This window comes from Symphalangus syndactylus, chromosome 10, assembly GCF_028878055.3.
Source record: "Symphalangus syndactylus isolate Jambi chromosome 10, NHGRI_mSymSyn1-v2.1_pri, whole genome shotgun sequence".
Lineage (NCBI taxonomy): Eukaryota > Metazoa > Chordata > Mammalia > Primates > Hylobatidae > Symphalangus > Symphalangus syndactylus.
Genome location: NC_072432.2, coordinates 101,804,655 through 101,819,390, shown reverse-complemented (window position 1 = coordinate 101,819,390; position 14,736 = coordinate 101,804,655). Strand labels below are relative to the sequence as shown.

Here is a 14,736-nt window from a genome sequence, read left to right as displayed (position 1 = left end):
TTTAATATATTGACATTTACTGCTCTTGAGTTCAAAGTATATCTTATTCTAGCCACCAAAACATTTAGAAAATAAAAAAAGGTAAAAACTAATTTTTTTATCTCTTATATTTCCGACACTTAATACCCTTACCCCATTCACTGAATCCAATTTCATTGCTATTTCCTTGTTTTGTCCTTTTGAGTGGTTTGGGATCTGCTTCAAATGACGAAGAGATGTGAGTAATAGGGTTCAATGTCTTTCTTATTTTCAGGTTTAAAGCTCTTCAATGATGTAGCTCAAAATGAAAGTTCTTTCAATCCAACAATTTTGCAGAGATGCTAATCCCTCTCCCAGGTGAATCCTTGCCAGGCCTTTCTGACAATCCTGGGATACCCTGGGGCCAGTATAGAGTTCAAGGGCAGACCAGACTGGGGGAGGGGTTCCTGAGGGACCTGGAACCAGCATCACCAGCACAGTCAGAATTGCAACCTAGTGGCAAAGATAACTGTGAGAACAATCTCAAAGGTGGGGCCAGGACAGAAATGGTAGAATAAATAGCAGAGCTTGTGATGGTTATTATAGGATGGGACAAAGCTCAAGGAGCAGTTGTAGAATGCAGTTCAGGACCAAGTCATTATTTTTGTTCAATCAACTTTTACTAAATGTGCTCCGGGTGCCAGTAATGCAAATATGAATGAGACCTCTCTTGCCATCATGGAATTCACAAAGGAGACTGTGACTTGGCATGCTCCCTTTAGATGGTGCCCGGATTTGTTGGAGGAGTGGACATGGCAGCTTAAATGAGCCATCTTGGGCTGTGCACAACTCAGAAATTTCGAGGTGTGCCAGTGTGTCTGTCTAGTATCATTGTGGGAGGATGTAGAGTCATTCTATGATTGTTTCTGACATCTCTGTGGCTCTGAGTCTTCTTAGAAGGAGCACTTTAAAAATCAGAGTTCTGGGCCAGGCATGGTGGCTCACGCCTGTAATCCCAGCACTTTGGGAGGCCAGGGTAGGCGGATCACGAGGTCAGGAGATCAAGACCATCCTGGCTAACACGGTGAAACCCCGTCTCTACGAAAAATACAAAAAATTAGCCGGGTGTGGTGGCGGGTGCCTGTAGTCCCAGCTACTTGGGAGGCTGAGGCAGGAGAATGGCGTGAACCCGGGAGGCGGAGCTTGCACTGAGCCGAGATTGCACCACTGCACTCCAGGCTGGGCGACAGTGTGAGACTCTGTCTCAAAAAAAAAAAAAAAAAAAAAAAAAAAATCAGGGTTCTGGCAGAGTGTAGTAGCTCAGGTGTGTAATCCCAGCACTTAGGGAGGCTGAGGTGGGCAGTTCATTTGAGGCCAGGAGTTCGAGACCAGCTTGGCCAATGTGGCAAAACCCCGTCTCTACTGAAAAAAAATACAAAAATTAGCCGGGTGTGGTGGCACACACCTATAATCCCAGCTACGTGGGAGGTTCAGGCAGGAGAATCCCTTGAGCCCAGGAGGTGGAGGTTGCAATGAGCTGAGATTGCTCCATTGCACTCCAGCCTGGGCGACAGAGTGAGACCCTGTTTCAAAAAGGCTGGGCGCAGTAGCTCAAGGCTGTAATCCCAGCACTTTGGGAGGCCAAGGCAGGAGAATCACCTGAGGTCACAAGTTCGAGACCAGCCTGGCCAACATGGCGAAACCCTATCTCTACTTAAAAATACTAAAATTAGCTGGGCATGGTGATGCATCCCTGTAGTCCCAGCTACTGAGGAAGCTGAGGCAGGAGAATCCCTTGAACCCAGGAGGTGGAGGTTGTGGTGAGCTGAGATTGCCCCACTGCACTCTAACCTGGGTGGCAGAGTGGGACTCTGTCTCAAAACAAAACAAAAAAATCAGAGTTCTGAGTGAATTTTACTACTTACCCTTTGCCCTTAGCCTAGCTGAGCCTAGATGAAGGTTTGAGTAGAAGTAATTGGGAGGTGGACAGGCTGTGCAAGTTATAAGAAAACAAATTTGCTGGCCGGGCACGGAGAGAATCAAGGAGAATTGCTTGAACCTGGGAGGCGGAGGTTGCAGTGAGCCGAGATTTCGCCACTGCACTCCAGCCTGGCAACAGAGTGAGACTCCATCTCAAAAAAAAAGAAAAAACAGCTGGGCGCGGTGGCTCACGTCGGTAATCCCAGCACTTTGGGAGGCTGAGGCGGGCGGATCATGAGGTAAGGAGATCGAGACCATCCTGGCTAACACAGTGAAACCCTGTCTTGACTGAAAATACAAAAAATTAGCCCTGTGTGGCAGCACGTGCCTGTAGTCCCAGCTATTAGAGAGGCTGAGGCAGGAGAATTGCTTGAACCTGGGAGGCAGAGGTTGCAGTGAGCTGAGATTGCGCCACTGTACTCCAGCCTGGGAGACACAGCGAGACTCCGTCTCAAAAAAAAAAAAAAAAAAATTTGTTGACTGGGCATGGTGGCTCACACATGTAATCCCAGCACTTTGGGAGGCCCAGGCTGACTGATTGCATGAGGCCGCGAGTTTGAGACCAGCCTGGCCAACATGGCAAAAATCCTGTCTCTACAAAAAATACAAAAATTAGCTGGACACGGTGGCTAACACCTGTAGTCCCAGCTACTCCTGAGGCTGAGGCACGAATTGCTTGAACCTGGGAGGTGGAAGTTGCAGTGAGCGGAGATTGGGCCACTGCACTCCAGCCTGGGCGACAGCAAGACTCTCTGTCTCAAAAAAAAAAAAAAAAGAAAAAAACAAGACAAAACATTCCTTCATGTACATTCAATGGAAAAACTTCAAAATTGTTATGTTTATTTTCACATATGTGGCATTTCCTGTGATTGTTATGACTCTAACCCTGCATAAGGGTAGTTTGTCATCCCATTTGCCTTTCAGCTTTCAGAAAGCTGAAGTTAATGTGTTCAAAGCCCTTGTTGGCTCCATATTAACTAGCCATTAAAAGTGATACTATATAATTTTTAATGACATGGAAAATGTTTACAATGTATTGTAAAATGGGGAAGTTATAAAATAGGATATAATGTTTGATACCATTTTTGCAAGAAAAATCTTTCTGGAAGGGTCTGTAGTTGTCTCTGAATGGTAGGATTATGAGTGATTTTTATTTTCTTTGCTTTCCCACATTTCTAAATGTTCTATAATGAACACATATTGCTTTTGTAATAGGAATAAACAAAATGTTATTTATTTAGAGATCTGATGGTGGTAAATAAGCTCTTGGGTGAGAAGTTTATTCTGAGCAAGCTCAGATATGGAACCACTGGGAAGTTCCTGATGTGGAATTACTGTGGATTTGCTGGTGATGGGACTTACTTGACTAGGCCAAAATGTGAGGCATGCACTGGGAAACTAGCAGGAAACTAGCACTTGAAACTCAGCCTGAAGTTGCTGAAAGACATGTATTTCCAGCACCCTTTAGAATTGATTGAGAATAGTTTAATTCTCTAGTGGTTTAAAGCAGATACAAATTACTTAAGGAACAGCTGCAGTTATGCCCTAAAAATTTAATTTTTTTTTCTTTTTTTTTTTTTTTTTTTTGAGACGGAGTCTTGCTCTGTCACCCAGGCTGGAGTGCAGTGGCGCGATCTCGGCTCACTGCAAGCTCCACCTCCCGGGTTCCCGCCATTCTCCTGCCTCAGCCTCTCCGAGTAGCTGGGACTATAGGCGCCCGCCACCACGCCCGGCTAATTTTTTGTATTTTTAGTAGAGACGGGGTTTCACCGTGGTCTCGATCTCCTGACCTTGTGATCCGCCCGCCTCAGCCTCCCAAAGTGCTGGGATTACAGGCGTGAGCCACCGCGCCCGGCTGAATTTTTTTTTTTTTTTTTTTTTTTTTTTTGAGACAGAGTCTCGCTCTGTCACCCGGGCTGGAGTGCAGTGGCGCAATCTCGGCTCACTGCAAGCTCCGCCTCCCGGGTTCACGCCATTCTCCTGCCTCAGCCTCCGAGTAACTGGGACTACAGGCGCCCGCCACCGCGCCCGGCTAATTTTTTGTATTTTTTAGTAGAGACGGGGTTTCACCGTGGTCTCGATCTCCTGACCTCGTGATCCGCCCGCCTCGGCCTCCCAAAGTGCTGGGATTACAAGCGTGAGCCACTGCGCCCGGCAATTTTTTTTTTTTTTTGAGACAGAGTCTCGCTCTGTCGCCAGGCTGGAGTCAGTGGCGTGATCTCGGCTCACTGCAATCTCCGCCTCCCAGTTTCAGGCAATTCTCCTGCCTCAGCCTTCCGAGTAGCTGGGACTACAGGCGTGTGCCATCATGTCCAGCTAATTTTTATATTTTTAGTAGAGATGGGGTTTCACCATGTTGGCCAGGATGGTCCTGATCTATTGACCTTGTGATCTGCCCACCTCGGCCTCCCAAAGTGCTGGGATCACTGGCGTGAGCCACCACATCCGGCTGTAAAAAAAAAAAAAAAATTTTATGGTTACTTTTATATGTCCACTTGCCTGGTCAAACATTATTCTGGATGTTTCTGTGAGAGTGTTTTTGGATGAGATTTACATTTGAAAAGGTGGACTTTGGAGAAAGCAAATTGCCTTCCATAATGTGGGTGGGCATCGTCCAATCAGTTGAAAGCCTGAATAGCACAAAAGACTGACCTCCCCCAAGCAAGAGGGAATTCTTTAGCCGACAGACTTTGGACTTAAACCGCAATATTGGCACTTCTCTGGACTAGCCCGCTACCCACTCTGTAAATTTTGGACATGCCGACGTGCCAGCCTCCATAATTGTGTATTACTTTTCTCAACCATAGGAATGAGGTGGTCTCAGGCCTCATATTCTGGGATCTAGCTTGGGAAATAGTTCCTCTTTTGGATACAAATAGTCATTTTAAGCTCATCACACTGAATGTGCCCATTGTTCAAGCAGACACCAAACTGTGCATACTTCTAATCCATTTGTATCCACTATTTTTGGTGGAAACATTTGCAGCTAAGCAGGCTAGACTTCTGGTTTTATTTCATATTCCCTCTACTTAGCTGAGTTGCTCTGCACTGCTGAAGTAGACACCTCTGCCTTAGTGGGCACTTTCCCCATGTGAATCCTTGTCATAGGAACTGGAGCCATGATACTGGTTTAGAGCACTTGTCTCTGAGGAAGGAGGAAAAGTTGAGTTGGCACTTTGATCAGAACGACTTAGAGCAGATTGTAGAAAGTTACAGTGGCTAAACTACATAGTGGTCTTGCATTGGGAGAGATATCAAAACACTAGAAGTATGAAATCATTAAAAAGACAAACCGATTGTGAAGACGGCTATGTCAAAAGATCCCAAAAATTATCATCCAAAACACTTTATCTTAAGACAGACAATAATTATTACTCTAGTTGGTGGCCAAGCCAGAACTCAAAATTTCTAAGTCTTAAATTTCTTATGTCTAAAATAAAATTTCCGGCTGGGCATGGTGGCTCACTCCTATAATCCCAGTACTTTGGGAGGCTAAGGCGAGTGAATCACCTGAGGTCAGGAGTTTGAGACAAGCCTAGCCAACATGGTGAAACCCCATTTCTACTAAAAATACAAAAATTAACTGGGCGTGGTGGTGCATGCCTGTAATCCCAGCTACTCTGGAGGCTAAGGCAGGAGAATCACTTGAACCTGGGAGGTGGAGGTTGCAGTGAGCTAGGATCATGCCACTACATTCTAGCCTGGGCGGCAGAGTGAGACTGTCTAAAAATAAATAAATAAATAAATAAATAATAAATAAATAAGTAAAATTTCCTAGTTTCCTGGGACCAAGTGAATACTGTTGGTTCCTGCCAAGGAGAGCTGCCTACTAGGCAAGAAGACCAAACAGCAAAAATCTGTGGACTCCTAAGTCCCAAAATGTAAGGGTCTCCCACATCAGGGATTTGTGTACTGAGGAGGCCCTCCAGAATTTACCTGAGATAACCTACATTTGGATACTTGCAATCAAGAGAATATTGGTGGCCTATTAGAGTTAGCAGAAGACAACAAGCAAGGAGAGAATTCTAACATCTAGCAGAGTTAAGAGTTAATTTGAAACACAGAACCAGTAGGGGATTTATTATAAAGAATTGGCTTCATTGCACTCCAGCCTGGGCAACAAGAGTGAAACTCCATCTCAAAAAGAAAGAAAAAATTGGCTTATGTTCTTGTGGGGGCTGGATAAGCAAGTCTGAAGTCTGCAGGCAGTCATTCAGGAAGGAGAGATATAAGGGCCACTTGGGGCCGGGAACAGTGGCTGCCTGTAATCCCAGCACTTTGGAAGGCCAAGGCAGATGGATCACTTGAGGTCAGGAGTTCGAGACCAGCCTGGCCAACATGGCAAAACCCCACCTCTACTAAAATACAAAAATTAGCTGGATTTGGTGGTGGCTGTGGCGGGTGCCTGTAATCCCAAGTACTCAGGAGGCTGAGGCAGGAGAATTTGCTTGAACCTGGGAGGCAGAGGTTGCAGTGAGCCAGGATTGTATCACTACACTCCAGCCTGGGCGACAGAGCAAGACTCTGTCTCAAAACAAACAAAAACAAAACAAAAGAGAAAGAACAGGTTAGAACCCCACGAGCACAGGATAATGCTTGTTGTCCACAGGCAGTAAAGAAAAAATCATGAACAGGCTAGAACCCCAAGGGCATAAGCTGTTTGGAATCTCTGAATTTAAGAAAGGCCTAAGCCCTCACCTTTAAAGGGCTCCCCTTATTAAGTCAGTCCTACCCAGGATAAAGTCAACAGATTAAGGGCTATTTATTTATCAACACATTTACAGCAAACAGAAGGGACTTTTATCACATCTGCAAAATCTCTTCACAACAGCAACTTAGATAGATTAGTAAATAATGATTAAATATTATTTAATCAGTAAACAATGATTAAATAAATTGGAAAATGTAGTTCAGCATAGCCAAGTTTATACACCAAAAAGCCATCATAGGCTGGGTGTGGTGGCTCATGCTTATAATCCCAGCACTTTGGGAGGCTGAGGTTGGTGGATCACTTGAGTCCAGGAGTTTGAGATCAGCCTGGGCAACATGGCGAAAACCCATCTCTACAAAAAATACAAAAATTAGGTGGGCGTGATGGCAGGCATCTGAAGCCTCAGCTACTTAGGAGGCTGAGGTGGGAGGATCTCTTGAGCCAGCCATATTCACTGGGTGACAAAGTGAATTGGGGTGACAAAAAGCCATCATAGTCATAAAAAAGAATGAAATTATGTCCTTTGCAGCAACATGGATAGAGCTAGAGGCTATTATCCTAAGTAAAATAACTCAGAAACATAAAATCAAATACTGCATGTTCTTATTATTAAGCTCTTATTAGTGGGAGCAAAACAATTACACATAAAGATGGAAATAATAGACACTGGAGACTCTGAAACGGGGTAGAGTGGGTGGGAAGAGAGGGTTAAAAAATTACCTATTGGGTACAATGCTCACTATTTGGGTGATGGATACACCAGAATCCTAAACCTTACCATTACATGATATGTACATGTAACGGACCAGGCGTGGTGGCCTGTAATCCCAGCACTTTGGGAGGCCGAGGCAGGCGGATCACCTGAGGTAGGGAGTTCAAGACCAGCCTGACCAACATGGAGAAACCCTGTCTCTACTAAAAATACAAAATTAGCCAGGCGTGGTGGCACATGCCTGTAATCCCAGCTACTCGGGAGGCTGAGGCAGGAGAATCGCTTGAACCCGGTAGGTGGAGGTTGTAGTGAGCCAAGATCATGCCATTACACTCCAGCCTGGGCAACAAGAGTGAAACTCCATCTCAAAAAAAAAAAAATTATATATACACACACACACACACACACACACGTAATGAATCTGCACATGTACTCCCTGAACCTAAAAAAAATTATGTAATAATTATAATAGTACCTAATATTTATTGCGTGCTAAATACACCACAAGTTATGCCATTTAATTTATATATATTTTATCATTATACTTTGTAATAATCATAGGTAATAAGTATTATTATCTTTTATACATGTAGAAACTGAAGTTTATGAAAACGAAATCATGTACCCAAAGTCATGATTAATAAGTAAAGTTGAACCCAACTTTTTTTTTTTTACTTTAAATCCTGTGCTTTTATTTATTTTTATTTTTTATTTTTGAGACAAGTTCTCTGTCTCCCAGGCTGAAGTGCAGTGGTGCGATCTTGGCTCACTGCAAACTCCGCCTCCTGGGTTCAAGTGATTCTGGTGTCTTAGCCTCCCAAGTAGCTGGGACTACAGGCATGTGCCACCATGCCCAATTTTCTATATTTTTAGTAGAGACGAGATTTCACCATGTTGGCCAGGCTGGTCTCAAAACCCCTGACCTCAAGTGATCCGCCCGCCTCAGCCTCCCAAAGTGCTGGAATTACAGGCATGAGCCACTGCACCTGGCCCATTGTTAGTTTTTAAAAATACAGGATTTAGGCTGGGCATGGTGGCTCATGCCTGTGATCCCAGCACTTTGGGAGGCCGAGGCGGGCGGATCACTTGAGGTCAGGGGTTTGAGACCAGCCTGACCAACATGGTGAAACCCCGTCTCTACCAAAAAAAATACAAAAATTAGCCAGGCATAGTGGCACATGCCTATAATCCCAGCCACTGTGGAGGCTGAGGCAGGAGAATCTCTTGAAGCCGGGAGGTGGAGGTTGCAGTGAGCTGAGATCGTGCCACTGCACTCCAGCCTGGGGGACACAGCGAGACTCCGTCTCAAAAATAAATAAATAAAAACAAACAAAAGCTAACCATGGAAAATGATATTGATGGATCCAAGTGATACGGTTTGTTCCAACATATTGAGAGATTGGATCCTTCTAAATTCTTCATACTGCTCATGACCAGTTGCCATACACCGCAGAATATCAATTGCCTACAAGGTAAATTTCACATCGGTCGACTTACCCTTCCTATCACTCCTGATAATGCACTCATGGTTTCTGGGTTGTTTTAGTAGTATGTGGTGAACTATAAACTGTTACAATAGGAGGAGTTTTTTTATTTTAAACCTCTTAAAAGTTGATGTATATATATCCTTACCACTAAGCATATCTTTCAATTAGGCATGTGGCAATTCCTTTCTTGATGTTTTTAGGGAAAATGAGCCAAATAATATTTTAAAAAATGTATAAGCCAAGCTAGTTTCTGTTCTTTCTTTTATTAAACTCAGGATCACACAAGTAGGCATGAGTGTGCACAAATATTTATGCCTTGCATTGTTCTGAGAATTAGTAAAAGAATATCTTGAAAGCATGATATAACTTTGTATTTGTATCCAAAAATATAACATACAAAGTTGTTGAATTAAAAAAAAAATGCAGCTGGGCATGGTGGCTCACACCTGTAATCCCAGCATTTTGAGAGGCTGAGGCATGCTTATTGCTTGAACCCAGGAATTTGAGACCACCGTGGGCAATATGGCAAAACCCTGTCTCTACAGAAAGTGTAAAAAACAGCCAGGAGGGGTGGTGTACAAGTGTCTTAGCTGAGGCTGAGGTGGGAGGATTGCTTGAGCCCTGGAGGTCGAAGCTGCAGTGAGCAGTGATCACGCCACTGCATTCCAGCCTGGGCAACGGAGACCCTGTCTCAAAATAATTACTATTTGACATATCAAATTTGGGCACAGTGACTAGAAACAAAATCCCACTCAGATGAGACAGCTAGGTTACAAAATTATTAGATTACAAAATATTAGGTTAGAAGTACTACTGCAGATGTTTAAACACGGAAGAAAAACATACAAGTGGCTAGAGGTCAGGAAAGGCCTGTCTCTAAAAGATAGAATTTGTATTGGGCCTTTAAAGATGAACAGTGTTGGCTGGGCGCGGTGGCTCACGCCTGTAATCCCAGCACTTTGGGAGGCCAAGGTGGGCAGATCACAAGGTCAGGAGATCGAGACCATCCTGGCTAACACAGTGAAACCCTGTCTCCACTAAAAATACAAAAAATTAGCCAGGTGTGGTGGCGGGAGCCTGCAGTCCCAGCTACTCGGGAGGCTGAGGCAGGAGAATGGCGGGAACCCGGGAGGTGGAGCTTGCAGTGAGCCGAGATTGTGCCACTGCACTCCAGCCTGGGCGAAGAGTGAGACTTCATCTCAAAAAAAAAAAAAAAAAAAGATGAACAGTGTTTACAAAGTTGGAGCAGAAGGGAAACTGGTGAGAATAAAAGCTTAGGGTACATATGGAGAATGAGGACAGGGAAGACACTGGACTGACTGCTCAGAGCAAAGTAGGCGTGTTGAAGAGCTAAGTACTGATAGGAGCTAGATTAGCCAGGGTATTGAGAACCTGGCAGAGGAGTTTAAATTTGATAAGGTAGAGATTAGGAAATCACTGTAGGTTCTTGAATGGGGAAAGCTTGAGAAAAGTTTTTGTTTTTGTTTTGAGTCTTTTAAAGGCAGATCAGTGTGACAGTGGGATAATACAGATAAATTTTAGAGAGGGACTGGGATTCAAGGGAGGCTAGTTAGGGTGCTGTTGCAATATTCTAGATAGGAATTCACAATAACCCAAACCACAATTATAAAAGTTACATAGAATTGGAGGAGAAAGGGAAAAACTGAGGAATATTTCAAAGACAAAAACAGTAAGATTAGTGACCAAATGCCAGTAAGATGGCAGAAAAGATAATTGACAGTATTCCCTAATTTCTAGCTTGGGGAACTGGAAAAATTGTGGTATCACAAACATAAATGAGGACGTTAGGAAAAAAATCTATTTGGGAGAACAAGACTATTCAGTTTGGGATTGTTGAAGCTATGATTTGACATGTCCTGGCAAAAGCTGGAAATAAAGAACAGTCAGATTAGCCTGATAGTGGTGTGCAGGAAGAGGGACTGCAAATGGGACATCCAGGCTAGGAAAAAGAAGGGTTTGGAGGCACAGGTGATATTTTTTTCATGACTTCTTCCAGCTGAAGGTGGTGCCTTTTAGAAAAGAAAGGAGTAAATAGGAATAGAACAGTTAGCTCCCCAGATGGTGTCAAAGAACAAAATGAGATTTTATTTCTGGGCCATTGTTTAAGATCCTGGAACCGATGAGTTTTTGACAACAAATCGGGGAGTCACGAGGATGGAAAAAAAATTTTTTTTTTCTTTTTTTTTTTTTTTTCTTTTTGAGATGGAGTCTTGCTCTGTTGCCGATGCTGGAGTGCAGTGGCACAATCTCGGCTCACTGCAACCTCTGTCTCCTGGGTTCAAACAATTCTCCTACCTCAGCCTCCTGAGTAGCTGGGATTACAGGCGCCTGCCACCACACCCAGCTAATTTTTGCATTTTCAGTAGAGACAGGGTTTTACCATGTTGGCCAGGCAGGTCTTGAACTCCTGACCTCAGGTGATCCGCCTACCTCGGCCTCCCTAAGTGCTGGGATTACAGGCATGAGCCAGTGTGCCTGGCCTCTTTTTTGTTTTTTAAGCGGGAGGAGAGGATCATTGGGAAGGAAATAGGAAATTGTTGGAAGGAAAGAAAGAACCAAGTGAAAAAATAAAGGTCTAAAAGAAATAATATTGTAGAAGATACCCAGTGTTTCATAAAGTTGTTATAGGTGAAAGGAAGCCAAATTTATTGCTAACATTTATTGAGAGTTTACTATATGCCAGCACTGTGGCAAATTGTTTATATGCATTATTTTATTTAATTCTTGCAGTAAGTTCAACTTTTTTTCCCACTTGACATTATATAGTAGACATCATTTTTGTTTTGTTTTGTTTTGTTTCATTTTTGTTTTGTTTTGTTTTGAGACAGAGTCTCACTCTGTCACCCAGGCTGGAGTGCAGTAGCACAATCTTGGCTCACTGCAACCTCTGCTTCCTGGATTCAAGTGATTCTCATGCCTCAGCCTCCCGAGTAGCTGGAATTACAGACACATACCACCAGGCCTGGCTAAATTTTGTATTTTTAGTAGAGATGGCATTTCACCATGTTGGCCAGGCTGGCCAACTCCTCTCAAACTTCTGGCCTCAAGTGGTCCGCCCACCTCAGCCTCCCAAAATGCTGGGACTACAGGTGTGAGCCACCGTGCCTACATTGTCATTTTTGATAGATAGCATAGTATTCCATTGTATGAACATTCATTGTAGTAAGCTACAATGAACTGTCCTGTATGTACATTTTCCCCACATTTTTTGGTATATTCTTTTTCTTAAGTAACACATAAACATTTTAATTCTATTTTGTTGGATAATATCACAATTCAAAAATAAAAATGTAAAAAAAAAATAACAAAAAGGTTTTCTTTCATTCTTGTTCCTCCTGTCACCTGAATCACCATTAGTTTTCTTGGTATCTTTATATAATTTCTTTGTTATGTAGGCAAATATAAATACGTATTCTTACTCCCCCCTTTTTAATTCAGAATGTAAAAAGCATCTTGTGATCATCTCTTTAGCATAAAATCTTAAAAGTGGTATTGCTGAGTAGAGAGCAGTTAAAATCTTAATACATATGGTCCACCTGCTCATGAGAGAGGTTGTACAATTTAACCTTTCTACCAACAATGCATGAGTGTTACTAAATTCATGTTATTTATGTTCTAATTTCAGTGTATTTTTCTATCTCAAAACTTATGAGGAGTCCAGAATAAATGTTTAAAAATCACCAAAATTTATAAGGTGAATTCTGGTATTATACAGAATTGATTATACAAAATACTTTGGACTTAACTAATAATTTATAACAGGCAAATGGACCCAATGAGAAGGAAAGGTTTGACCCAAGTTATTATTTATCTTTCTGTGTTTTGCTTGTTGCATAGGTGGAGAAACAGGTTGGAATGAAAAGATGGAAAAATCCGTTTGTGGTATAAAGATAGAAAATAGAGCTGAATGAAATAAGTAAGCAAAGAGAAATGGGGACAGACTTCAGATGAGAGTGAGAAAAGGGTAAACAATTCCAGTAGGTACCATACATCTGATAAGGCGTATTGCCAGATCATCTCTAATTTCTTTTTTTTCTGGACTACTGTTACAGCCTCTACTTTCTATCACCGAATTGATGCATATGATTATAATAGAAATTAAATTTTCAATGAAATGAATATCTTTTTGTAATTTTTTTCTTTAAATAGAATTGATTATCTGAAGAAATGGATACTTCTCCCTCCAAAAAATATCCAGTTAAAAAACGGGTGAAAATACATCCCAACACAGTGATGGTGAAATATACTTCTCATTATCCCCAGCCTGGCGATGATGGATATGAAGAAATCAATGAAGACTATGGAAATTTTATGGAAGAAAATCCAAAGAAAGGTCTGCTGAGTGAAATGAAAAAAAAAGGAAGAGCTTTCTTTGGAACCATGGATACCCTACCTCCACCAACAGAAGACCCAATGATCAATGAGATTGGACAATTCCAGAGCTTTGCAGAAAAAAACATTTTTCAATCCCGAAAAATGTGGATAGTGCTGTTTGGATCTGCTTTGGCTCATGGATGTGTAGCTCTTATCACTAGGCTTGTTTCTGATCGGTCTAAAGTTCCATCTCTAGAACTGATTTTTATCCGTTCTGTTTTGCAGGTCTTATCTGTGTTAGTTGTGTGTTACTATCAGGAGGCCCCCTTTGGACCCAGTGGATACAGATTACGACTCTTCTTTTATGGTGTATGCAATGTCATTTCTATCACTTGTGCTTATACATCATTTTCAATAGTTCCTCCCAGCAATGGGACCACTATGTGGAGAGCCACAACTACAGTCTTCAGTGCCATTTTGGCTTTTTTACTCGTAGATGAGAAAATGGCTTATGTTGACATGGCTACAGTTGTTTGCAGCATCTTAGGTGTTTGTCTTGTCATGATCCCAAACATTGTTGATGAAGACAATTCTTTGTTAAATGCCTGGAAAGAAGCCTTTGGGTACACCATGACTGTGATGGCTGGACTGACCACTGCTCTCTCAATGATAGTATATAGATCCATCAAGGAGAAGATCAGCATGTGGACTGCACTGTTTACCTTCGGTTGGACTGGGACAATTTGGGGAATATCTACTATGTTCATTCTTCAAGAACCCATCATCCCATTAGATGGAGAAACCTGGAGTTATCTCATTGCTATATGTGTCTGTTCTACTGCAGCATTCTTAGGAGTTTATTATGCCTTGGACAAATTCCATCCAGCTTTGGTTAGCACAGTACAACATTTGGAGATTGTGGTAGCTATGGTCCTGCAGCTTATTGTGCTGCACATATTTCCTAGCATCTATGATGTTTTTGGAGGGGTAATCATTATGATTAGTGTTTTTGTCCTTGCTGGCTATAAAGTTTACTGGAAGAATTTAAGAAGGCAGGACTACCAGGAAATATTAGACTCTCCCATTAAATGAATACCTGATTATTATTATCTCATTAATGTTCAGTTATTAATATGTATACTGCCATTTTAATGTTTACCTATGAATGTCTTTTGTGTTATATAATTGACAGAGTGCTATATCATATATAATATATACAAATGCAGAAAATTTATTCTAGTCTAATATATTCAAATACAAATATTAAATATATGAAATACGTTGTGAATCTGGTATCTTTATTGGTATTTATGGGTGTCTTTCCAGGTAAATTGTAGTAGAAGGAGAATGTTAACTGCTATTACTAAATAATAGAAGACTCAAAGAAATGACCCCTTTCAGATGGAACTGAAGAAGTTCAAAAATTAGAAATGTTCTACAAATGTTCAACAAAACTCCTTCATTTGTGAAAAATACACTATAAGGTGAAATGTTGAACACCAAACCCTGTTTTGTCATCTACTTGCATTAGAAAACTAGAAGTCATAGGGCTG

The 14,736-nt window shown here is 42.0% G+C and overlaps 1 protein-coding gene across 6 annotated transcripts in view; it reads left to right on the top strand.

Annotated features, from left to right (window-relative positions):
* The window catches only part of SLC35G2 (solute carrier family 35 member G2), a 37,795-nt gene extending 23,335 nt beyond the window's left edge, over positions 1 to 14,460 (top strand). For 5 of the 6 annotated variants that reach the window (XM_055295308.2, XM_055295307.2, XM_055295306.2 and 2 more), the window contains exon 2: positions 13,019 to 14,460. In XM_055295308.2, the coding sequence (XP_055151283.1) occupies positions 13,037 to 14,275 (1,239 nt within the window). In that variant the 5' untranslated portion in view covers positions 13,019 to 13,036 and the 3' untranslated portion in view covers positions 14,276 to 14,460. The remainder of the gene's footprint in view (positions 1 to 13,018) is intronic. The other variant, XM_063611319.1, reaches the window with a different exon arrangement.
* Positions 14,461 to 14,736: the final 276 nt, after the last annotated feature.